The sequence below is a fragment of the Nesoenas mayeri genome (assembly GCF_963082525.1).
Source record: "Nesoenas mayeri genome assembly, chromosome: 7".
Lineage (NCBI taxonomy): Eukaryota > Metazoa > Chordata > Aves > Columbiformes > Columbidae > Nesoenas > Nesoenas mayeri.
In genome coordinates this window covers 21,513,326-21,540,339 of record NC_137551.1, presented here as the reverse complement: position 1 = coordinate 21,540,339, position 27,014 = coordinate 21,513,326, and the positions used below count along the sequence as shown (strand labels likewise).

Here is a 27,014-nt window from a genome sequence, read left to right as displayed (position 1 = left end):
GTCAGTCCAAGGCTGGCTATTATGATATTCCCTATGTGTAACTAGTGTTATTTTCAGAAGTCTGAAGCCTCCATAGGTCTTATTTGCTTCTTTTGCCATTACAGACACTCTGTATTTGAGGCCTGATCTATGCCATCATATAGTGTCATACTTCTCTACCCTTTCTTTAATTCACACTCTATTTATATTTCTCTTTCTGAGTGAGTATAAACATCCTTTTTTTGTCAGGTTTGCTAGGTAAATACTTTGCTTGTGTTTTACCATTTTTGGTTGCTAAGTCAAGCATTTTAACAGTCTTTGTGTTTTGTATTTGATTAAGTTTAGTTGTAAGAAACAGAAAAATGAATATTCTTGACTAAAATGACCTGATATTTCACTTACAAGAATGAGGGAGACCAAAAAAGATTAATGTTGCAACTGTTTTGACTGTTACGAAATTTGACATCCGTTTAGTTTGGGAAGAGCTGAATCAGACTCTTCCACACACTGCTCAGAGCAGATTTATATTGGTGAGGTCTGATTTACGGGACTCCTCCCACAGGCGTTGCTTTTCTACCCATGCATCTCTACTGAGTCCAGTGGACTTTTGTCTGATTTTTTATCACAAGAGGAAGGGCTTCATCAAGCTTGGTGGCTTCTTCATTTAGTCCCAAATGAACTTTAGTCCCACTGATGCAGCTGACAGCAAGATTTGACCTGAATGATCACACTGGTGCTGTGGTACATGCATTGTAAAAAAAGCAAAATCTGCATCATTACCTCTTTAGAAATGCATGCTGTGGGTGTATCTCTTAGCTCACTTCTTGTGTCTACAACTGCCTCCTCTTCTGAATAACTCTATTCAAAAGCATCATTATGTTGCTGTGCATCTGCCATGAGAAGACTGCAGGTCCAGCATGATGTAACTGGGACATGTGTCAAAACCTCGATTTTGAAGTCTTTCCCACTGCTGTCTATTCAGTGGAATGCCAATGATATCGGGGAGATCTCGGGATGCTCAGCATGTGCAGGCATAATCTGTGCCAGGCAGGCAAACAGGCGAGCGCAGACGCCTGTTGTGTTGATTTTGGGCTGCCTGGGCTGCATCCTTGATCAAGAATTAGTGGAGCTAACAGTATCTTTTGTCTTTTGACTGAATGCCTCCAAAATGTTCGTCTTTTATCTAATTTTTCTTCACTGATTATTTCTAAGACATGCTGTGCAGCTTGGCCCAAATTCAGGAGCTGCTGACGCTGCAAGTGGTGCTGGTAAATCTGGTTGTAGGAATGGGCAAATCCAGAAGCTCCTTGGGGTGGCAAAATGGTTGTGGCAGCCTGATTTGTCTGTGAAGAGCCAGGCTGGTTGCTGCAGTGTGGGGCGGGAGGGTTCAGCTTGATGGGGCGCTGGTTGCTGCTGCCACGGCAGCCCTGTGCAGCAGTGGCAGGTGCTAAGTGTGCCCAGACCTCACAGTGCAGCAGAAGCACCAGCTCAGGGGGTCCTTTATCTCCAGCTCTCTATCACAGTGCTGCCCGTCTTTTTCCCATACCCAGGGAGCCAAAGCGCACACCAAAAGTGTTCAGAAGCTCAGAACCTGTTCTTCAGCCCAGTGCATTTGCCTTATCAAGATTACTAACTTTAATTCTCCAGGCTTTTCTCTTCTACTGCTTGTAACTTAGCTTTTTTTTTGTTGTTTATTTTCAACTTTATTTCCCATTGTGTACCGAAATGATGTGAAAGAAACATTTGTTCACACAAATAAGGGAAGGTAATAGCTTCCCTCCCTGACCACATGCTCTCTTCTGTTCCAAGTCTTAATTAAAATGGTACTAAAGGAGGCAAATCAATTAAGATACCTTACAAGATCGTTTATTCACTTACACATGTACATGCATACAATTACTTACAATAATCACATTACTGCTTTAGTCTACCTGTTATCAAATGCTGCTAATGAACTGCAGTGTTACTGAACTGGGTAACAGGCACCTAGGAATCCAGGGAAATTATTCCAATATACCAATTTTCTCTGAACATAAAACTTACATTTTGTTGTTCAAATGTGCAGATAAATTACCATCCAGTTTCCTTTGCACATTTAGAAAATTACCTGCTTTGCTAAGATAATATTCACATATTGAAAGTATTTCAGTTTCAAGTAGTACAGTAGCTTATTCTTCATAGGAACAAAATTCTGATATATATCTTCTCTTACGTTCTGACAGTGCATTGACTCTAAGTCCCTCACTCAGCACATCAGCTCTGCCTTTAATGTGTGGGGTTAATTGTAGCTCTTCAGAGTCTGAAAGCTGATTATTGGATGGGCGGTCCTGGCTTCCACTATTTTTTAAGTGATATTACTTGGTAATATGCAGAATTTCAAGGTTTGACTCCAGTCTAACTTTCTTTTTTTTCAAGTTTTATAACTTCTGCTATATTACAATAGTGAAGAACTGTAAAGAACTTCATTGATTATGATCTGCCATGTGGCATAACTAAGAGCAGACACTGGATTAAAAATTAACTTTAGGAATCCATGTTAAAAGTGAGATTAAACAATCCATATGTCTATAGGCATTGGTCTGAGCTAAAAGTTTAGGCAGATCCAATCTATTTATACTTTGTGGTCTTTGGATCTGGCTAGTGGTTATATGTAAGTTGCAATAAAATAGTATAACATCCTGCTTGGAGTCATCCTTGTGATGCTATGACAAAATAGCTGTGCCTGTGAAATATCATGATATTATTTAATGTTGCGTGTGCCATCTGCCTGAGTTTTGCAAGCTTTTGAGTTCTGCTGGGTTTCCTGAGACGAGCTGTAGGAACAGCAGAGGATGCCCAGCCTGGCATTGCTGTATCCAAGTCCTGCCAGAGGTCCCACAGCTGACATTTGCTGCCCTGTCTTCACAAGCTGAAAGGAAGGCCTGACTTCCAATACAAAAATGTTCCTGCTTTTCTTGCACCTTGTGATGACCTCTGTTATAAGAAAGCATTCTTGAAAGAAGTGGATTTAAGCAAACAGAACAGAATCTATGACATTATTTTCTCAACTGAGACCAAAGCCACAGGCTCACAGTTTTGGTAAAAGCTGGGATGTGTTCACAGAATAACTTCGATTTAAACTATTTAAAATTATTTGAAAGTTTCTAAATGTTCTGAGACAAAGCTGTATTATTTCTTGTTGTCACTCCCACTATAAGAAGCTTGTAATTGCAGCCAGGCAGAGCAATTTTGATGAAACCAAACTCAGCAGAATATGTCAGGCTAGAACAAGAATGAAGGGGCTGGGAGACTGAAATGATTCCCAGATTCTGACTGAACTTAATGCATTCAGGCTATGAAGATGATTAGGGGCCTAGAGCACCTTTCTTATGAAGACAGACTGAGAGAACTGGGTCTGTTCAGCCTGGAGAGGAAAAGCTAAGAGGGGATTTCTTGAACGTTTATAAATATCTCAATGGTGGGTGTCAAGAGGATGGGACCAGACTCCTTTCAGTGGTGCCTAGCAATAGGGTGAGGGGCAATGGGCACAGACTGAAGCACAGGAGGTTCCATCTGAATATGAGGAGAAACTTCTTTACTCTGAGGGTGCCAGAGAACTGGACCAGGCTGCCCAGAGTGGCTGTGGAGTCTCCTTCTCTGGAGACATTCAAGACCCATCTGGACACATTCCTGTGCAATCTTCTCTCGGGGTACCTTCATTAGCAGGTGGGTTGGACTAGATGATCTCCAGAGATCCCTTCCAACCCCAACCATTCTGTGATTCTGTGATTGTTTTATACTAAAAAAATAGGGATGGGTGAATTTTGGAAATGTCAGACTAACTTGTTTATAGAATGTTGATACGTTTTCTTTCAGATGTCCAGAAACTTTTTTTGAGTATACAAAACTGTTTTCATTTCAATGTTCTAAAAACAACACATGGAAAACATTATTTCTAAAAGGACTTTTTGTTTTAAATAGCCATAATTCATATAAAATGGCTGAAATTAGTATTAGCATCTACAGTTAATCAAAAGACATCCATCCTAAAGAAAAAAAAATACAAAATAAAACATAAAACATCTCTAGTGTGAATGAAATGTCTTGTTATTAATGCAAAACAGGTATTTCCTGAAATACTTGAGAAGCTTTCTTTATTTTAGACTCAGATGAATGATTTTTAAAGTTACTTCAGTTATTACTTACCTAACTTGAAATATGGGTATGACCATAAATTCTGCTGCTGAAATGTATTGCTACCTTTTTGATTATCCTACTTTTAATTGATTTTTTGAAATCAACCACATACTTATCACAGACTAAACAGAATCTATTAATCAAGCAAGCTCATCTATTTTATTTTCCTCATACATTTCCTTCATATGCATGCTGTTGGGGATTACAGGTTTTTTGTGTGCAGGTGATTGAAGATAGCATGCATTATAAGCTCCTCCTGTAATTAATCAATCAGTCTCTCAATTAAAGTACAAAGAAAAGAATTGGTATTGGTGAGATTCCTGCCTTTGCACAAGAGACTTCTATTGATCCTCAGACAAGTAACTGTTGATTGCAAAAGGATTATTGATCATCTGTACTTTGTTTTCCTTGTACATTGATGTCATCTCTGGGAAAAAAAAAAAAAATCACAGGTTAACAATAACTTTCTAGCTTTGCTTTTGCCTGAGATGATCCATAGCATCATTGTAAATTCTGAGCTGGGAGATATCCAGATAAAAGTTACAGAAATTCTAGAAAATTATTAATAGAACTGCTAGAATTACATTCAATAATTTCTTTCCACTTAAATTTTATTTTCCTAAATGTTTCTTCATGTCATATCTGTTTTTCCTAAGCGAATTAATACAACAAATGTGTGATTCTGGCTGTTGTGTTGATTTCCAGATGCCATCCTCGCTGCTGGGCAGGAATCCACTAGCAGCAAGCAATGCATTTTAGGGCATCATCCTACTGTGAGAACTGCTCACTATGTTGCAGACTCTGGATTATTGTCATTTGGGCTGCTTCCCAGTATTGCTTTGCCACATGAGTGGGGAGCATCTGAGCAGCTCCTGGATCCATATTGTGTCTGCATTATTACAAGAGTTTATTTACTACTTGGAGTACCTGCTAATGTGGGGACAGCTGCATTGCAGCTGCATAGGGCAGACAGCCTTGCAGTATGCCTCAGCCTTATGTTAGGGCATTCCAGGTATACAGCTGGGAAGCTGGAGAACAAGACAGTTAAATTACTTGCCTTAGCCCATGCAGAGTGTCTGGCAGATCTGGCCTGTCATTAGGAGCTCAGGGTAACCCCACAGCTCTTATGCTATGCGACCATTCCCTTTACCTAGGTGGATGTGCCTTTACAACTTCTGTGTGTCTGCCCGGTACTGCCACCCCACTCCCCTGCTCCACCAGACTCCCTCCTTCCCCCAGAACACACCTGTTCTGGCTCGATCCCATGTTTGACCTGCAAAATATAGAGAGTGAGATATTAATTTTCACTTTCAAAGCAGTAATCAAAGATGAGCATTTAAATAAGTGACACATTAGAAGCTGAGGAAATGCGGGAACTTTTTTTCCTGTTTTCTTCACTGCTCTTAATCTTTCATTCAGTTTTACTCCATCTAGCGTCAGTACTTGGAAATAAGCTCTTGCCTTGCAGCCCTCAACTTGTTTATATTAGATCTCATAACTCCACTGGGAAATGGTATTCGTCATAGTCCTTTTCCTTCAATACTACTTACACGTTTTCTGATGACTTTGCTAAAGAAAGAACTCACTGGAGATGTGGCTGGCAGGGACTTGCTTCGTGCAGTTTGCCTCAGTCTTTTTTCCTTCTCTGAGAGGAACTTTGTCACACATGTCTTTTAGAAAGATGTGCTTGAAATTTTCTGTTCATGTGAAATTCACTGCACTAACTGTTAGTGTCTTTAAGAAAGAGTTAAGATCTGGTTCTCATCTATGTAGTTTGAACTGGGTGTACAGTCCACAGGAAACCATATGGCAAGGGATATATAAGCTGCAATCAGAGGGACTTTTTCCACTCTGCTCCATTTCTTCCCTGATTTCCTTCTCTAATTTGGGGCTGGATTGAGTCAGTAAAGCTCTACAAGGTGGCAGTGCCTGCACTGTCCTGCAGCTTTTCCACAGCTAAGTTCCTATACTGCCTGCTTTGCCCAGTCCTCGGGGAGCTTCCGGGGCATCCAGAGAAGGTGTCTGCTGAAGTGCAAGAAGGGAAGTTCACCAGCACCTAGACAGCACCTGCCTGGCAGCCTGCTTGTCTGCAGGCTGATGACCACACTGGAGGTACCTGGGGGTTTTCTCAGCCCTCCTTTGCCTGCACTGGTCTGGCACTTTGCAGACACAAGGAATTTCTTTTAGTGACACAGCTGTGAGATTACCCAAGATGCCACTGTTATGCAGCAAGATTTGTCAGCTCATTTCAAAGAATTTGTGGCAGCTCTTTCCCAGAAAGGAGAAAACATAGTCAGGGGATCTGATATAGGATGCACTTATGAGCTTATCAAAATTTCTTCACACAAAATAACACAGATTTAAGTATGTGAACTAAATTACACACATTTCTGCCTGTCTGGAACTGTAGTTATTAAAAACAACAATTGTGCCTTCTTCTGACTATGACAATAGATTAATGCAGAACAAGGCCAGTGCAAAGTCATTTGAGTTAACTGGGGTGAATCACTAATGGATTAGGTTGAGGGATGCTCACTTGATCCCTTCCCCTGCCTGTGTCAGAGAAAGTGTCAGGAACTGCTGGGAGGGGCATTGCCTTTTCTTGCCATTCCTAAGTGATTGCCTGCCTGCAGCCTAATCCTAACTGGCTCAATTCTCTGCATACAAAAAGAGCAAAGAGACTGGTTGGGAGGCCAATGCTCTTCTCCATGTAGCCCAATGCAATTAGTAAGTCACCTAAAGAGAGTGGCTTTCTTGATGATGCTCTCAGGTGGTCTTCCCACTGCTGGCAATACCAGTTGCTGCAAGAAAAGATGTTCCAGGCTTGCCCACTACCTCCGCTGGAATATTTCACTACTTTCTTTGTGATAGATGTCGTTGAACAGCCTGATCTCTCTGAAAATTATTTTTATGTTATACTGTACAGATATTTTGGCAGAGCCAGAGGTAGTGGAGATGTGTGATTGCCTGACCAGAAGAGTGGCTGTGCTGGGATAGAGGGGGAAGCAGAGCAGGACTGTCTCTGGAGATGGTCCCCCTTTCCTCCAGGGAATCATGGAAGCTCATTCAAAGGAACCAGTTTACAAATGCTTTAAAAACAGCATTTCCACTTAAAGGAATAGTTATTATATAGCACTTGTCTCCAGCTCCCAGTCCCCTCCTCCACCTATCCCATGCCAGTGCAAGTATTTCAACACCTATGTAGTAAATTTGATTTTGGAATAGGCTGGGCATTGTTTTTAAGGCACAAAAAATAACTTGATAGGATTTCAGCCATTGGTATTCTGTCTTTTTCCATTTACAAATCCGTATAAATTTTCCATTGAAGCTATGGGCCTCTGTAGAGTGTCTTTAAGACCAATTTAAACCCATATGGAAAGCATCTAAACTCATAACCTTCTGTGAATCCATGAGAAATACTCCATGGATCCCCAACTATTTGTAGCCTACAAGGCAGGAATCAGCATCACTTTGTGTGATACTTATTTCTTTCAGCTTGTTATTTTCTCTCTGACACCAGGCTGTGAAGTAAACATGGAATATGGAGGTGGGTGGTTATAAGCACAAGAAAAATGAACTTAGCTTTGCTGATACCTACTAAAGGTCCTTCTAGGCAGAATTCTTGGAGAGTAAGAAATCAGGGAACTGAAATAAAATGATCTGGTAAACTATGTACATGATCATCAAGAAGGGTCTATAAATAATCTTATTTTCTGAGAAGTCACTGAAAATAGTCTCCTAGGACTCAATCTGAAATTAGTGATCCCTTTTTCATGTGCTTAGTGTGAACTTGTCCAGAAATTCAATGGGATACAGGAAATTCTGTGAGCTGGAATATGTTGGAGCTCTGATTTGATGCTGTTCTTTTCTGGCTAAGACCTGTGGCACTCTGAGTCTCTTGTGTCAGGAGGTTTTGTTTTATTTTGGTTTGGTTTTGAGCCATCCTTTAGCTATGACAGCAGCTTTCATTCCTAGCTAATCTCATGTTGTCACCTCTCTGACAAGCCCTAGTCAACACAGGGCTACTCAGTCTGGATGGCAGGCAGGTGCTGCCTGGGAGCAGGAGGCTCTCTGCTCGGTGACATCTAATGCTTGAGTTACCATGGGTCTCTGTTGACAGCAGTGATGAGGATACTCTTCCAGAAGCATTTCTGATTATTTTTTTTAATCCAGACTCGCAGCAGCTCCACAGGAAGGTAGAGTTACCCATTTATTGCTGGAATCAGTGGCACCAGCAAGTTTGCCAGCAAAGACCATGACGGCTGTGGAAGGAATTGCCTCTGACAGGTGTCTGAATATTACCAGGAACGTATTCTCCCAACTCAGCAGGTTTGGGACCAACTCTTACAATCAAATGATTTAGAGCTATTCAAGACTAGCCTCAAACAGTTGTGCAGAGGGGTAGGAAGGACTAAGGATTCCTCCCTGTTTGACAACTGTGAAAAGGTCAACCGCAAATGCAGCCCCCAGATCTGAGGGGAGCACAGGCACCCTGGGCCAGATGCTCTCCCAGGGAATGTGGAGAGTGGGCAGGGAGGAGCAAAAAATAGCCAGAAGTGTGGCTCTGCCTGTCAGGCTGGAGGCTGGCATCAGTTAAGTATGCTGTATCCTGGAAAGGGGTTTAATGAATTAACCTCACCCTAACAGTCTGGGCTTATACATATGTGACTATATATATAAAACTCTGTGTGTATATGTGCCTGTATTTGAAATATTCCCTCTATTCAGGAATGGTGTTAAGAGGAACTGAGAATCTGAAAGTGCTTACAGAGTGTCTTAGTACTGCTTTTAAAAGCCTGGTGTCCCCAGCACAGTGTAAAGCTTAGTGTCCTTGGTTTTGAAGTGTATGTTATAAAGATTAATTTCATTTTATGGAAAAGGTAACCTGAGCTGAAGTAACTTGTCCAAGGTTGTTCAGAAGAACAAGTTCAGCTAAATGGGGCAGTGACAGAACCAGGTAGAAGAGTCAGTTTATTGCTCTAGTCACTAGTGACCATTGCCTCAATACAGAATGGATATTTACATTTTGCTTCTGCAAATGTGTGTGTGCAAGGAGTCAAGACAGCCATTTCTGCTGAGATAATTTGCTCATTTTTTTTAACATTTACACAAACACACATGGAATTGTTTAGGCCATCTCTGCTCATACTTAAGTTTATTTTTATTATAATGCATTATTACGGAGTTTGTGCACTTGAAAAAATATTATTCATTAAACTTAGTTCCCAGGATGCATACTGAGAAAACAAACTTAAGGCAGTAAATACAGCTTTCAATCAGCAAGCCACTAGTGTCTACCATGCTGAGCAAGAAATCAGGCCTGCTCTGGTATATTAGCAGGGCCAGACTCATCTCATGCAGGTGGTATCTGCTCCTTAGTGAAGTGCAAATGCACTTCTGCCTAAGAGGACTGTAGCCCTCCAAGTTGTCTTCCCATTCTCCTGATAGTTGTTCACTACGGATATTTGGCCATGGTGGCAGTATGGAGGGAGGCTCTGCGGTCAAAGCACACCACAGAGGAATAATTTTTGATTGATTTTGAAAGGCTTATTTAGATCACAGAGGAGGCCAAGTGTCTTTTGCTGGCTCTGTTTTTCCTTATTTGTAAGCCTCTAATAACTTACGAAAACTTTATGTTGACCTGATGTTTGGATTGTCTGTGGAATGTATTAGATGGCGGAATGAAAGACCTTGTGAAGGGCTGCATGGAAAAAAGAGTGGCAGGTGAAAGAACAGCTCAGGATACAGCTGAGGGATGTTAAGGAAAAATGTTCAAGTCTTTGACCCCAGAAGTGTCAAAGATTCTGCTGACTCTTCATGACTGATTTTCTTTAGATCCAAGAAGAGGATGCTGACCATCTATGGCAGGAATGTCATGGCTGCACACAAGGGCAAAACTGAGCTGAGTGGGGAAAGGGAGGCAACTGGTGGACTGAGGCAGTTTCACAGGGGTGGTTTTTGTGCGAATAAATGAAAGGATTGTTGTTCCAGGGAGGCCCATCCGCGCTGCAGTGTGAGCCGCCGTCTGCCGAGTGGCTGTCTGGCAGCTCTGGTTGTTGACAGCTGCAGCTCTTGTTTTTTATATTTGGTGTTGAAAAGTATCTTGGAGGATTTGGTTTGTTCCAGGCACTGTTCTGCTAATGCAGAAACATGAGACACCTCAGGAAGGACTGCCCCGAGAGACCCATCCAGTGCCAAGAGTTTTGAATGGCTTCTGATAACTTTTCCATTTCATAAGTCACTAGGTTTTTTTCAGTTTTGTTTTGTTTGTTTGGGTTTTGTTTGTTTGTGGGTTTGGTTGGTTGGTTTGTGTTTGGTTTTGTTGTTGTTTTTGTTGGTTTGGTTTGTGTTTTTTGGGCTCGCTTGTTTTTTGTTTTATTTTGTAAGGCTGGTGAGGTGAGTTTGCAGTCTGAGTTGAAGTTTGAGTGAATAGCAGGCAAAGTCATATACAGGGTGTTTCAAAAAGATGGACCAAATTTGAAATCACTATATCTGTGAAACTGGATCATCTTTTTGAAACACCCTGCATTGCAATTAAAGGAGAAGGCATTTTTTGAAAATAAGGATTCTTCATTGTTACGTATCTGAAGGTCAGACTGAGAATAAACTGAGCAGCTGGGACTCTGTATGAAAGGCTAAGCAAATGGTTTTCAAACCATTCCATATCAACACTTGCTGTTCTGGTGAGACTGGTAATATCGCAATGGATTCCTCAGAATATTGGTGACTCTGCTTAACAAATTCCTTTCCTATGCCTGCATTTCTTGCTTGCATCCCATGTGTTAGATGAATGAGAATGTTGAGAGACAGCTGGAAGCACCTGAGGAAACATGTTTAAGCAATAGGAAACTTGGAAAGTGGAGACTGTGACTCTTCAGGTAAAGATGGGATGCTATAGTGCTCATTGCCTAAGGGCACATGACAGACATGGATTTATACCTAGGAAAATGTGTAAGAGGCCCTGAAATAGTGACTCCAAGATGTAAGACCTGTGTCTGAACTAACTTAAAATGGTGAGAAATATACATTTTTTGCTTAAACTGAACATCTCCTCATAGTCTTAAGTTTGTCTTGTTGTTAATACCTTTTCTTCTTCATATCCATTTGCAGTTGACAAAGTTTGTTAGTGTTTTGTAGTGACAGACAATTCAGTGGTCACATATTCAATGTAATGAGTCACTGTTTTAATCTCCCTCAGTGAAGATGTCAGAATAAATCTTATGTTAACTTCTTAATGGGAGTCTTAGCATGAGGGCCACAGCTTGAATGAAATGTAGTGAATGAACTAGCCTTATTCCAGGTATCTCCAGACAGAGAAGTGAGACACCTTACTACTGGAAAATATGTCCTCTTAAAGTCAGATCATTGCAAGGAAAACCTCTGTCTCCAAGGCTGATGTATTTCCACAGGAGGGAATTACATCATTGAAAAGTAATTAAAATTCACAAAAGTTGCTGTAGTATGGCTTAAAACAGCCTGTACCAGTCCCTGTTTCCTGCTCTCTTTGTATAAAAATGTCTTGTGGAGAAGGCATCTAGTTACTTTAATTAGGAACTGGATAAAGATAATTCCTTTGCAGTTTTATTTTTTAGCATCATGCTATTTCAAGTATTTTCACCATTGGACTTGCCTATAGTAAAGCAGCAGTATGTGCTTACATCTTAAGCAGGTATGTTTTCAATGGATAGCAGAGTGGCTAAGACAGTATTGCTGCCCGGCTGCAGCCTGAATGTGTAGTGTTACGTGTGAATAGCTGATGCAGTGTCTGAGTTGCTGTAACGCATTTTGATGCCCAGCATCCTGTACAAACTGTGCTCCAGATCTTGATCCTTTTTTCTTGTGCACCACTCTTCCAGTGACACATTCAGGCAAGGCCAAGGTCTCTTTTCTTTCAATGTGTAATTACTTATGCATTTTGATTTGTAAATTTGGGGGCCATTTTCCAAGGGACTCACATTTGTGGCTTTGTCAAGTACCCTAGCATCAAAATTACGTCTTTGGTGAAGTTTATTTGTGAGCTCAGAGTCCAGTGATTATACAGGTTGTCTCTCTTATTTGCAGCTGATAGTATCAGTGATATGACTCATACCTACTTGATTGGCTTCCTCTTTGGTAACTGATGCATTTTGCAATTCACAGTATTACAGACCAATTTGTACTATTTAGATCAGAAGAAAAATAAGAACTGTTCTCTCAAAATAAAGGAGGATTTCTTTCTCTCTGACTCTAAACCTATTCAAAGGATCTGAAATTGTTCAATCAGGTCCTCTTATGTTCAGTATTTCTGCCTGTTAGTGCAGCTGGCTACAGACCCAAATATGACAAAATGGTAGGAGAAAGGTACTTAAGTCAAATGTTTAGGCTGAAACAGTTCTGCTAGTTGGAAGAAACTGCAGCTCCACATTCAAACTTGCGTATGATTGCTCAGACCTAGTCTATGCTGAGCCATCCATCTCTGATGTTTTTATTTTCTGAGTGGATGATTTCACTTCCTGTCTAATCCATGGCACTGTTTTGAGACAATGGGAAGACTGCAGGCTTATAAAATTCAATGACATTCCAAGCCCCTCTCCACTCACATAAGGAACGATGTAATTCTCAAGAGTACCTTGTGTTTTGCAACCATAGTCTCGCAAAAGAAGGAGAAGTCATTCTCTTAGAAGTAGTGAAGTGGGAAAATACAAAAGAACACTTAGATGCTGCTTTGGATAGCAAAAGAAAATCACTGATAAGCTTGGCACATGGTGTGAGCAACTCCCAAGTCCCTCCTCCACTAAACATCAGAATGACTTGTGTATTGCATTTAAAATCTGATGTCCTGCTGAGTGACCTACATGGAGGCCTGTAGAACCTCTGTGAATGGCATGGGGAATTTTGGTGTTTTCTGTTGCCCAGAACATGTTGAGGCAACAGATTCCTTTTTGCTATTGCAACAGGTTTAAAATATATACCTTTGCCTTTTTAGTAAACATTCTCTGTCCATCCTTCTCCTTGTGTCCGTATGCCTCTTTCTTTGTCTCCTTCTGTCAAAATAAATCTGTCTGCTATGCACTGTAGTTAACTCAAAATATTGCTAACATTAAATGTGCCCAGACATTTTTATTAATACATTAAACTTGCATGAAATTTTAGGCATTATAATTTACCAAGCTACACCAAGATGGCATTTGAAACTGACGTGAGCTATTAATTTAAAAATAGGACATTAAATAATTGTCAGATGACATCTGAATTCCTGTTTTTCTAGCTGACAGCAGCTTGCCTTGAGCCTTTTTCTCTTCTCAAGTGTTAGTAAATATCCCATTGAGTTTAAGGGCATCACATTGTGAATTGATTGTTTAAATCTTAGTATTATATACCTGACTTAATAAAGTGGTAAATGTTGTTAATTATTTCACAATGAGCTGTCAGTTCTATGTGGATGCAGAAACACTTCTGGTTTAAGTGTTTGGGGAAGCACCAAAAGGGACACATCGGGATGCTTCCTGATTTTAGTGGAAACCCATTCTTCCAATGTGTGGGTTAGGTTCAGTAACAGCTGGTCAGAGTTCCAGCACAAAAGAAGATACTCAGCATCGAGGCTGAGCAGCTCCATCAACTATGATGGCCCTGTGCTGCGTGACACCCACACAGCATTTGTCCCAGCTAGGGAGAGAAATTATTGAAAGGCCTGAGATACTTGTGGGAATAATGATGTGAAGTCTAAAACAAAATTTGGCTGGAGGTGAATGCAGTGACTACTCTTATCAGTGGGATTAAGGGCTTTTTCCCTGAACAAATGCTAATAATCGTCACCGGTCAAGCAGAAACTGAAATTATCTGCAGAATATGTTAGCTCTCTGTGATCCTAAAGGGGTGATATCTTGATTATCACTAAGATATTCAAGTTGGCTGTATACCTGAGGGATTCAAGATGGCTGTATAGTTGGCTGGAGTAAATCTAGAACCAGGTCATTTCGTATAATGAACTTCACTTTATCAAAAAGTTTTCCAGGACTAGCCACTGACCTAAAAATGCCATGAATTAGAATGCCCAGGGAACTGAAGCAGGTAGTTACAATCAGTTTAGACCTAATTATCATGTGTCCCTGGTGACGAGAATAAATGGGAAACTATCCCTATAACCTGTAGGGAAAAATAAATCAGATTAAAATGAACGTCCAAGTTAGATGAAGAATGTAGGGATCCAAAACATGGCATATAACTGTGTTCTTTGGGTCAATTTTGGTCCTACAACAAAGAGATACCAACATAGATAAGAGTCCTTTGGAAGGTTACCACATACTCCAGACATTACTCGTGCTACTAAAGTCCAGTTCCAACTTTTAAGATATTCCCATTAGGTACAAGCCAGTTTAACATGTCAGCACAAACTCTGCCATCTGGAAAGGCCCTGCCCTGAAGAAGGTTAAGAGAAAAGATGAAAAAGTACATTGCATCCTGTACGCTGTATTTCCATTTGCTTTCCTGTGAGTAGATTACTTGGGTTGCAGAATGATGGTGCAAACACAACAAAGTTAGTCCTGAATCAACCATCTGAGGTGTCAAAGTATAGATTTGTTTAAAAAAAAAGAAGCCTTATATATTTCCTTACTAAAAATTGGTGCTATCTCAGGGTTATCTGAATTTCACTAATCCTACTAAGGATTAGTTAATAGGGACATTTTAAAATGTTTGCTATGGATCTGGTAGTATTTTTACTGCCAAATATTTCCTCAAGACCACTAGAATGCTATACTGCTTCCTCAGATTAAAAATTGCATTATAGAATTCCCTAATGAGCCACCAAGGAGTAATACATAGATGCCCTGAAGTAAAATGAGAACAAAGATTTGTTAGTAAATTACTCACTGCCACAGTAGAACTGAAAAGTACAACTGATCAAGAAGCAATGGTGGATTTATAGTTGTTTTCTACTTAACCAAAAAAAGTAATCTTTAACATACCTAGTTTTGCCCCCAAATATTGTGGAATTACAGCTTCTTTCACTGGTCAGTGTCTCTAAGGCAATGAGTTTGTGTATTGTGTCATATTTCCAGCCTTAAGACCAGAATTTTGACATGAAACTGGGAACTTCACTCTACCTTTGATCAAATTCCTGTAGACTGGGACAAAGAATCATCAAAGGGGTTAATGTAAGGTCATCATTAAAGATGTTAAATTTTGCTGTCATGACAAAGTCATTCATTTCCCTTAGAAAGATCAGATGATGATATGATTGATATTCAAACTGTCTCTGAAGGAAAATATTGCACATAATAAACAGCAAGCGGGGTGGAGGGTTGAAAAGTCCAATGGAGCAGTTCATAGATCACGCCATCTGAATTTCATCCAGGCAGTAAATTCACTGCCTTCTGTGTCTCTTCTTGTCTTTAGCCCTCTCCTCTCTTTGTTCCCGTTTCTCTTGACTCTGGTCTCTGGCTTTTCTGTTTCACTGTAGCTCTTTTTCATACCCTTCCCTTTCATTGCTTTGTCTATACTGTCCTTAACACACCAGAAAGTTTACCAGGTATTCCATGTTTGTTCTTCTGGCCATATAGTAGTCCTAATCTATTTTAGATTAATACACATAAATTGTGAGTGTATTGTAAGAGAATACCGCATTACTAGGAATGAAACATGTTATGACAGTGAGCTGTCTTAGGCTCTGGAAGTGTATCCCTGGAAAAATAACAGATGTTCCACAGTTGGGGCCCTTCTCTGCTGGACAGGCAAAACGTTGAAGTACTTGCTGCAAAGGGTGCCCTTCCTTTCATCTTCAACTGAGTGTTTACATATGCTGTGCTCTCTTTATAATGAACAACTGTGATGAGGACGTGCTTCTATCTGGCTCTCTGAGAGAGGCCAAAAGCCATTTCTTAGGTCATTGAGTACAGCTGTTGCCTCCAGTTTATGAGAATTCTGATTAATTAATGTTTGGGGTTTTTTAGCCACTTATAATATGTCTCAAAGGGGCACAAAATAGTGTCCACACTGTAGATTGTCCTGAGCCAACAGACAACTTGCAGGCCAGTGTCTCTGCTCCCACACATCTCCTGTCCTTGGAGGAGATGCAGAGTGGCAGTCTAGCACTACCTCTTCTGCCTGTGAACCTGTCAGGTGCTCAAAATCTAAAATGATCTTACTGTTTCTCAGTAAAGAGGAGGAGGGTGAAGGGCAGAAATGCATCCCTTCCAGCAGGAATGATCACTGCATGGCTTTGACCTGTAAGAGCCTGGGGTGAAGGAAGTTCTCAGAACTGAGGTTCAGACATACTAACTGGGAAACTTTTGATGAATCTATTTACCTTAGTTTACATACTTTTTTTTTTTTTCCTATTATCATTTGTTTTTTTAAATCTGAAGGGCTTGTGACTGTATGACAAGATAATAAAAGCTTTGTTTCAGAGAAAGTATGGAATAGTTCTAGCAATGTCAAAGAACATCCAACTTCTGCACTTTTGAAACAAGGCTTTTGGATTTCGTTCCTTTAAAAATGCTCCTTTTAAAAAATGTGTTTGCTATTATAATATGTAGTACAAACTAAAATATTTTTTTAAAAAAAGCTTAATCAATTGTTTGAAATATTTTCCTTTTAAAAAGAATCTCAGTCTGCTGGAATTTCTCTCTTATTTCAGAAATGTCAAAAATCTGTTACAAATAATGTCCTTTTTCCATGCAGATTCCCTAGATGTGCTGTGTATCATGGTCCTCTAGAAGTTTGTGTGTTACGTGATAGTATTCAAATCACAATTGTAGGGAAGCATTATGCATAGAGAGAGGAGTTAAATATTGCAGTTTGTGTATCACAACACCTCAGAAAACACAAGGGACAATGACTCTTACCTTCTATCCATTTTTCCATCTGACTCTAAAGAGAGAACAGGAAAACGTGGTTAGTTAGGGAACCAGGAACAGAGTGGTGATAGAGCTGTTCAGAAGTTGTGCGAATGCAATCAGGATAATGTAATTACTGCTAGTAAAAATACAGCCATCCTTTCCAAGGCAAAACTCTGTGATAGTAGTAGTGTCATGTAACCTTTCTAAAGCCTTTCTTGGTTCTTTCATCTGGAATATATCCTGTCAGTTTTCTCCGAGCTGTATCTTTGCTAATATTTTGGCTCTTGTGAGTTTGATTACAGCACATTCGCAGAGCATCATGAGAAACAACTTTGAGGCCAGATGCCTGGTGAGAACGGAAGTAGTTTCCCTTTAGGAGTTCTGTGTAGTGCTACTAACAAAAGCATCCAACCCTTTGTCTTTCAGGAAGTGGCATTACATTGTCATTTGTTTCCTTGTGGGGTAGGTGAGGAGTCTGCAAAATTACCCTTTAAAAGACTGGTGTTTACTGTCAATAGGATGGGGTCAGGTCATGACTGATTGGTTGAGCTCACAGAACAGTAGTGGGCCCAGATTACTCAGTTTACTTCACTCCAAACTTAATGGTTAAGACCTCTTCTCTCCTTTTACTAAGTGAGAGTTTGTGACCACTGTTGAAGCGATGTGTCATGGTGCACTGCTGAATTAGTAGGGTTAGACAGGTCTGGATGCTGACGAGTCAGCTCTCATTTGTTGCATGCAGGTTAATGCAGAGGTCTGGCCACAGAAACAAGCAGTTCCGGATACGATAGATGGACAAGCAGCTCCCAGTCCTGAGCTGTAGCAACATGACTAACTCCTCTCATTTCATTTTCCTTATATAATGTCTGGCTTATTTTCAGGCTAGAAACTGGTCACATTTGTGAGAATTTCTTTGTTTTTAAAAATGGACTGTGAGAGCTGGCACTCTGTAAGCAACCAGAACTGCATAGGTCCTTTTTAAAATTCAGCATGGAGATGCCATACAGAGCAATTATTTCAGTAAGGATCATTTCCTGACATATTCCATGAGATTGCCTCACTACTTCAATTTCTGCTGTGGTTTCCTTCCAAGCCAAATTTTCATGTGCTACTAAGAGTATAGACCTCTCTTGACAAGAAAAACTTAGGTTGCAAAGGATTGTCTTTGCAAAGTCCCAGGACTCTTTTTTTTGCAAAAAAACCCATCTTACACTGATGTTCCAGTCAAATTGTTAGTACTTTGCATTTCTTTATTTGCCCCTGTCTGATATTATTGCATTTACTGTGCTTTTTTATTTCTAGCTCTTAACTGCAGTTTAGTGTTACTGTGGGCTGTTTTCTCATTCCACAGACAACAATTGTATTTCAGCAGTGGAAGAAATCATCACAATATTTTCTGTGCAGTGTTCTGTGAAGGACTTTGGAGTCCTGTCAGGCAGGAGAAGCTCTGTGCAGAGGATGGATGGCCACAAACTAGCATTGCCTCTGGACAGGTCTATGGGGCAAATGCTACCTGTCACTAACGTCTGTCTACTGAACTTTTGCCTCTTTCAGATTAAAAACGTGCTTTCCTGTGGCATCCTGAAAACTAATCACATTGGAAAAGTTATAGGGAGTTTTTATTATGTACTCTGATTGAAACTTCATATCTAGCAGTCAGACAGTTGCACTTAAAGAAGTAGTCCAGAATCAGTGAAATAAATAGTAATTTTGGCTAGGAAGTGTGAACGAACCTCCTGCCCATCCTGCAGATTCAATGAGCTGTTTAACTTACACTGAATAGGCAGAATTTTGTTTTAAAAATTAATTATTCAAAAGGATAGCCAGGCAGTAAGCTGAAGTAAATTCTGTTTCTCTTGTAAGGCTCAGGAGAGAGCTGGTTAGAGTGAAACGGGAATATACAGTTCTAGGGGCTCCAACACTTCCGACACTTTAAAAATAGTTCTTCAAAGGAAAACCAGAGCTGTCATATGTACACAATTGCTAACACTGAAGCTCAAATCTGCTGTATCAGAATTTAAGGAGATCTAGATCTCTGGATAAGAAAGCAGGAGTATTTTTTCTTACCTCCAAAGACATTGTCAAGCATTTGTTTTTTGATCATGCAGATTATTACTGCTACAAAACAGATTGCTAGAAATGTTCCCAGAGTAACTCCAATAATAACATATGTGAGATCTGCAAAAATTTAAAACAAACCAGTGAGTGTACACCATTAAGTGGTAAACACAGCTCTGTGTTTCAAATGTGGTAACGCAAAGTTTCCAAAGTTAAAAATATACCCTGCTTAAAAAAAAAAAACAGTCTTCATATTTATTCTTCAGAAGGGCCTAATAATGCTGAGACAGAGCAGGTGAGAAGAGTCACATACTAGACTACTCCCAACACCCCACACATGACGAAACCATGAGAACCCATGGCTAAGGGCCTCAGTGCCATTTTATGATAAAGAGCAAGTTTAGCTTCTGTGTACAGGTCTCAGCTGAGTTCTAGAACTAAATCTCTAACTTTTCCTCCAAAGTGAAATTTCCCATACCCACTCCCTCACTATTCTGCATCCTGCCAAACTCTTATCCCTGCTTCCCACAGCTGCACATACACAGCTTCATCCCCACCCAGTCCCCAGCCTGCTGCCCTGCTTGACTAATCTGCCTGTAAGGCTTTGCTGGGAGAATGCAGGAGAATTTTAAAGTGTAAACTGTGAACCAGATTGTGATTTGCATTACTATGTGTACGTAAGGGTCTATCTTTGTCAGTCAGACAGGAGGGTATCTGTGTTCCAGGCTCTGTCCTCCCTGTGCTCATTGCATTTACTTAGAAGTAATTTAATAGTCCCAGTCACATGGCGGAACTCTTGTGTTAGGCAAAGTACAAACAAACAGACTATTATCTTCTACACGCCAAAAGTATGCACACTTTTTTAAGAACATTCATTTATGTTATATTTGCTTTGCCCCTAACTTCCAGTCTAGAAGCAAAAATCTCGTCATGAACTCACCTATTTCCTCCTCTGGGTTTCCAGAAGCATAGACCTTTGCTCTCCAAAAATCTGGAACGGAAATATTTTAGCCTATTAGGACACCAGGGAGAATGTTCTATATTAAAGGAGAATGCTGTATCTGGCTGTTTCCAAGGGAATGGTTGATGCTGGTAAAGCATAAGAAAGGATTTAAGGCTTCCTGGAATAGTGAAGTATTATCAGTCAAGTTAATGAGGACAGTCTAGGAATGGCCACTATGTGCCAGGCTTTGGACCGAATGGAAACTATGATTTTAAAACTTTCAGTTGTTTCCATTCTAGAGATTCCTCACTGCAAGCCTGTGAGCTGTAAGCAAGAGGAATTGCTATAAATCAATGAAAAAGTTGCAAATGCAATAAAGATTATAAGGCACACTAATAGGAGAGGATATGGCACACCTCAGCACCCTCTCCAGAAAACACACATCCCGATTCTGTCTGTAGTCTTCAAAATGTGACATTGATGGAAGAGAAGAGTCTTTGCCTTTTGCAAGAAAACATTACAGGCTGGAAGTCACTTTTTCAGAGACTCCCACAGCAAGTTCCCTGTTCATCAAAAGGACACCCTCCTGGCCCTTCCCTTTTCTATAAATACACTGAGCTCAGCTGCCTGATGCTCAGAGCATGCAGGTCCCCAGAATGTAGCGTCTTTTAAGAAAGCAATTAATTCCCACATACCTTCTGAAGGTAGCATATTCAAAATTTTCCAAACAACAACAAGAAATGTCAAGAAAAAGGAGAGGAGTCATCTTTAGTTTTAATGCTGCTTGCTTATTGTACAAAATTGCTAAAAATATATGCTCAAATGCTGGGGTTTTTTTGGTGATGGATTTGCAAGGATATTTCCACTTTTCACATAGCTCCAGATGACATAACTGATGTATAACCGCATGAGGTGCCTTGAGCATGAGAAGATTTTAAAGGCAGGTATGGCTCCTGCATTTTAAAAAAAGCATGATATGAAATTTCTGCCTCCTGCACATGCTTCAGGCAGAAGGTGAAGTCCTCTCCTTCAGCTACTATTCTTTGGCAATCGGCTGCCTGGGCGACAGTATCTATGAGACTTTGTGGGAGCACAGCTGTTTTGCACACGTCATTGTCTTTTCACAGGCAGTGGGGGGTTATTGACTAAAGCTCAAGTAGGATTTTAAGGTCTTAAATGCACCCAGTTTTCCTACTGCTAAAGTGTCCAACATTATAAGTCCCATCTTACCTCTCCTGTCTCTCCTCCACTTCTTCTGGAGAAATAATTCTGTCTTGTCGAGGTTTTGGGGGCTGTGCTTTCATTTCTTGTCCAGTAAAATGAATGCTAGAATATTATTGCTTTTAAACTTCAGGCATAGTCCTTCCACTGCAAAACCAGTCATTTTGGTACCTTTACAGAAATCCATCTTCTGTCTGTTTTTCAGATGGCTGCAACTTTCTGTTGAGCTGAGTGTGCACTCTGGGGCTTTCATGGTTGTGTCAGAAAAATCTGATATATTGGGTAGCTCATAACAGATTTGTTTTTATTTCCTGGTCTCAACTGCACTCCTAATCCCATTTTTTTCATAAATTATGAACCAAGCTTCAAAAATCTGGAGATGAACTTAAAAAAATCTTGAGTTTTAAAGGAAATGTATTTTGGGAGCTATAATTCTGATCTGAAAATCCTTTTTTGACAAACTTTTCTTCATAATTAAAATGTCTGGAAACTTATTTTATAAAAGCAGAAATGTTTTCTCTTCAAAAACTCCATGACACTCAGAGGAGGGAGTTGGGATGTGTGTGCAATCCAGTTGTAGATAAGAACACAAACCTGGCTATTCTAAATTACCAAAGTAAAAGCTACAAATTAAAGGATTAAAAAAAAAAATGTCTAAGATTACATAGTGGGTATAAAAAGCATAGCTCCTGATTTTCCAGATTAAAAACCAATCTCTTTGCTCTTGCCTGTGAATTTATTTCATTGTAAATTAAAAAAACCCACCTTTCTTCCATCTCCTTAATTATTTTGTGCTCGTATGAAGAATGTTTTAAATTCAAACGTAATAAAAGTGGTATTGTATTACTTTTATTATCCTGATGATCATAATACATAGACCCTAATGTATGCTTTCTAATGGAATTAAACCAATGACAGAATATGTGTTTTATGGCAGAAATAATATTTTACATGGAATATTTTATGTAGGTCAGTTTAATATATTAAGATTAAATTATTAGTTTCTTTTTAAAAAGGGAGGGAAATCTCTGAAAACCCACAGGACTAGAGAGAACATTTTCAATTCATACTTTCAACATGGTTTTAATTAAGGTTTAATATCATTTACTGGATGCTGCTTAAATACCGATTGCTTTTGAGGACTGTGTTAGATAGCCAGCTTCTGTTTGTCTCTGTTTCTCCTCAGCTGGAAGGAAGTGAACTGACCACACACGTGTCACTGTTTGACCTAGATCCTGTCTTCGGTTCAGATCTTTTGGGGTTGCATACAAATCTCCTGATACAAAGGAGTGTGAAATGGCACCTCAAATTCTGCAGCACTCCAGTCCCAGTGCTGGCTTTCTCACCACTTCTTTCTCTATACTGGGTTTAGACTAACTCCCATGTCTTGAACAAACCCTCTGGACTTGGAGAAAGAATGTTTGCTTTTGGGTGGAGCAGCCTTGAAAATGACTTTGATATCTATACTTGAGTGACTTATGAATAATTTTTCTAAGGGTCTTGAAGCAACTGGTGGTGCTTTGTCACCTCTCCTGTGTGCCGGATTCAGATGCAGTGCGCAGCTGTAACAGATGTGCCCCCCTGGCCTCAGCAGCAGTGGGAGGCTGGTGAGAGGCATGGGCTGTACCTCCCTCCCACTGGTGGGGGAACGGTTTTGTGTGTGTGTGTGTTGTTGGCAGAGAGTCTGGAGATAAATTTGCAGGCTAGACAGGTCTTGCATTAGAGGTGGGAGGTGACGGAGAAAGAGTAAGTGTGAAATCTGCTGCAGCAGCCGGCCTGAAGAACAGGGCTCAGCGGCTGAGGAAGCTTTTGGTTCTGGCTGCTTGTCACAGTCCTCTGCCAGTGTGGTTACCTCCCCCAAGGGACAGATACTGAGCAGCTGATAGACCTGCAAATCAATACGCCAGGCTGAGTGGGCTGGGAGCCCCAGTCTGTGATCTCACTGTACCTCTGGGCAGGCTTAGCCCTCCTCAGACGTGCTGTGTACAGAGCTGGGCTGAGCAGAAAACAGCTTCTGAGCCACATCGAGGGACGTCCTGTTCCCCTGTGTCCTCTGCTACATAACTGTGCTCACACGGTGCCTTGCCCATAGGTCAGTGCGATGAGGAAAGTGGTGCAGGATGCAATTTGGACATAAGACCAGGGATCAGGAATAGCTCGCTTTCCCCATCTTATGAGATATTGTGAAGAACTCACGGCCATAACCTGCAGTGATAAACAGCAATATGTGCCTTTTCTTCCTCAGTGCACAGCACTTGCCTCAGTCCCTTTCCTTCCCTTGCCTCCTGCTTCCATGTGACTTTCTTCTCCCTCCCACATCTCAGGTTTCCCCTTCTCATTGCAGCAGATAGTGGTTCGTCTTGTGGCAATGAAGTAGCCAGAGGTTAAGTGCCATTCACCTTTGGGGCAGCAAATGGGAAATGAAGCAAACATCTGGGAAATCCAGAGATAGGGTAGAAAAAAAGGAATGGCTCACAGGGGTATCTGAGCAACTCTAGAGTCAAATAAAGAATGCCCATGACAACTAAGCATTTACAGGCAATGATTCTACTGGTAACTATTCCTGAAAGCCATTATTAAAAACAAACCAAACCAAACAAACAAACAAAAAAGAGAAACCCACGCAAAAATATTGTCTAGTATTAGTGTAGCAAAGTTTCCAGTTACATATGAATTTAATAAGATAGACACTATTGGCATCCAGACAAATGGGGTCTTTCCTCAGACTTCAAATTAGAGGCAAAATCCTTCTTTGTAGTAATAAATGAGGACAGGAGTCACTTCTACTTGACAAGAGGAATTTTTTGAGCTCTGGTCCTATCCAGGCACCCCTTCTCCAAGGCCTATAGATTGTCCATCGCCTACACCTTTCCTTATGACACTTGGAGGCAGGTTAATGCATTTTCCTTGTATCTATCGTAAAGTCTTTTTTTGCTGTGGAACATGTCTTGCTGCTCTTGAGTCTGCATCTCTACACTATAAGCAAGTGATACTGTATTAATGGGACTTGTGCCATTTAACTGCTGAGTAATAACTAGTCAGTAACTAGATAGCAGCCACTGCTGACTTCACATCTGTAAGAATGACTGGTTATCCATGTTCTTCCTCTGGACTCTTGGAAGTCTCTATAGAAAGGTGCAGATGGCTTGAAGGGCCAACAAAAAAGGACAGTGAGAGTGACAAATTCTTATGCATACTCTGAGAGGAGCTGCAAGAGGATATAGCACTGTTGTAGATGTATGGATAGCTTTACTTGCAGAATCCAAGGCAGAAGCAGATATCCAGTAGATGCAAGCTGGATCAGCAGTCTGCATGCCTCAGGTGGGACCAGCTGCCCTTGTGGGATTCCCCAAGGGCAGATGATGATTTTCGATTAATTTCTGCATGAAGCAGGGTAGTGCAGGGAGTGTTTGTCAGATAAAGATGAGGTTTTTGCCACCAGAGGGTGTCTGCCCCCTTACTGAACCTCTCAGAGACCACAGTAACCCAGATAAACTTCTGTCTTAGTAGCTGCTGCTGGTTCCATCCTCCCCATTAGTCCCAATGTTAATATGAACCCCGCTGACACTTCCTATCCATGAGCCCCACCTCTTCCCTGCACAAAGTGGAGGTAACTGTGAAGTAAAAGACAAGTTGTGAGGATGAGAAAGCCCTGCTTTGGGCTGGGAGGAAATGTGAGAAGCAGCCTGAGTCAGGAGCATCAAAGTCATCCTGTGAGAGTCACAGACATCAAAAGCAGCTTGCAAATAGTGTGCACACAGATCAACTTTTTCCTTATACTCCACTGAAGTTCTGTTTTCTATACAGTGCGAAACAGGACGCTCAGCAGTCTGCCATCACATCTGCAAAGATGCAGGTATTTAACTTCATGATGTCTTCTGGATTGTGCACAGCTGACCCCTTAGCACTCAGTTTAGGAGGTGTTTGCTAGAAAACTCAACAAAATACCCCACTGTCTCAGTGAATGTTCTTTTTAAAAGGAACAAAGTTCTAAACAAAGTTTTAAACAGCGTACATACAATCAAACTGGGAAATAAATAAATAACGCCACTAAGCTCTGGAAAAAAGTAGCTCTCAGAAAAGATGGAAAAGAAATGTGATAGATGACTTACGTAATAGAAGAAGAAATGCCATTAGGACTGATATCCAGCTTGTTTGCAATGTCATTGTGAACTTCTGACACCAGTGTGGTTTCACCAAATTTCTTCTAATTTAGCCCTTCTGGAGTGTCTTTTATTTTTAAAAAGAAAAAAAAAAAAAAAAGCTAAAGCAGATCATGTGACTACGTTGGGAAACTACAGTCACATCCTGGGTAGTTACATACACAAACAGAAGTTCCCTTGTTGGGGTTTAAGTTCAATACCTAAATAAACTCCCTGCTTGAAAATGTTCTGTAGAGAAGGTGGACTGCCAACAGTTACAGCATAGCATAGCTGTTTTGCTCTCTAAGGGATCTTCAAATGCTAACATTTATTTTTACATTTTCCTTTCATAATTAGCTTTTTCAGGAGCAGAGTGGAAGAAACTGACCGTAGCTGAAAAACCATTGCAAGCCAGTTCCTGGAAAGGAACTCCTACCTAAGAAAAATGTCTTGACATAGTAGGAACTAGAAAGCAGGAACTTACTGCCAGATGATGCTTCTGATAGGAGGCAAACTTATTCTTTGAATCACAGTGAAAAAACAAATTTTTCTATTCTTCAGGAAAAATCATCTTTTCAAACAGGTTAACGTGTTCCAAAACTGAATGACTGCAAAATATACAAGTAAATATTATTGCTTTTTGCTGAGTGAACCCATTCCTCTCAGCTCATTTCAGCTTCATCCTTCAGAGATGGAGGGCATAAGAATATGTGCCTAATTTTTTTTGCAGCAGAGGTCTCTGGAGGATCCCTGTATTGCTTTTATCCCTTGACTCTTGATGTACCTTTCTGCTTTAGGTTAGTCCTTTGCTGTCTGTTATCTTCACCTCACGTAGATGCTTATATACTCCAATCAAAATAGTCTGAAACGCATCTTGAGCAAGGAGTTTTAAGACAAAAAGCTCTCTTGGATATCTCTTTTTCTTCCTTTGGGTGAGGGAATGTCTGAGCAATCTGGTCTCAGCAGAATCTCACATCTTAAGGCTCGATTAAACATCTGTCTTCCAGAAGTCTATTTTTAATGGGACCATAAGGAATTCTGATGACTGCATGTGTATGGCCACCTTGGTGGAAAAATGGCTGCAGATGAGCAAGATGTTCACAGAAGTTTAGATGCTCTGACAAGCTGTGAGTGAAAAATTGTGTTTATGACTTCCAGGTGTTTGCAAAGGGATAAGCAAAACACAGTGTTAGGCAACAAATAAGACTCCTGACACACCAACAATATAAATAAAGATGATTGATATACCCTCTGAGATGGCCTTCACTTCTGGCTTGTTTTGCTATACGAAGTATAGGTAGAACTGACTGAGTGTGATAGATGTGATAGAAAGTATTTGTTATTGCTTTAACCTATTATGAATGTTCATGTGCACACATACACATGTGTATAACTCATTTTTGCTCTTTCACTGTTCCTGGTTCTTTCTGGGATAAAAGTTGAAAAGACTAAAACCAAGCAAACAGAAATCTCTGCACCAGCTGGACAGAAAAGATCAAGATCCTTGTAAGAAACCCAGAGTGTTTTCCTACCCTCATGTGATCAGTCTGCAAATGATCCCATGCTCCAAGGTTCCTGAGAACCTCTTGTGGAAGGAATAACATGAATGTTAACTCTCTTTTTTTTTTTTTTTTTCCTTCCCCCATCCCGTGTTTTTGTTTGTTTGGGTTTTGGTGG

General features: G+C 40.5%; 1 protein-coding gene across 1 annotated transcript; it reads right to left on the bottom strand.

The window, feature by feature from the left end:
- Nucleotides 1-4,536: 4,536 nt before the first annotated feature.
- On the bottom strand, nucleotides 4,537-25,752 carry TMEM273 (transmembrane protein 273; the record flags this gene model as incomplete). Its single annotated transcript, XM_080348229.1, has 6 exons — nucleotides 25,308-25,752; nucleotides 19,972-20,022; nucleotides 19,041-19,151; nucleotides 16,980-17,004; nucleotides 5,306-5,428; nucleotides 4,537-4,582 (listed from the first exon to the last, which is right to left on the bottom strand). The coding sequence occupies exons 1-6, from the start codon at nucleotides 25,360-25,362 to the stop codon at nucleotides 4,537-4,539; spliced, it is 411 nt and encodes a 136-aa protein (XP_080204355.1). The 5' UTR covers nucleotides 25,363-25,752.
- Nucleotides 25,753-27,014: the final 1,262 nt, after the last annotated feature.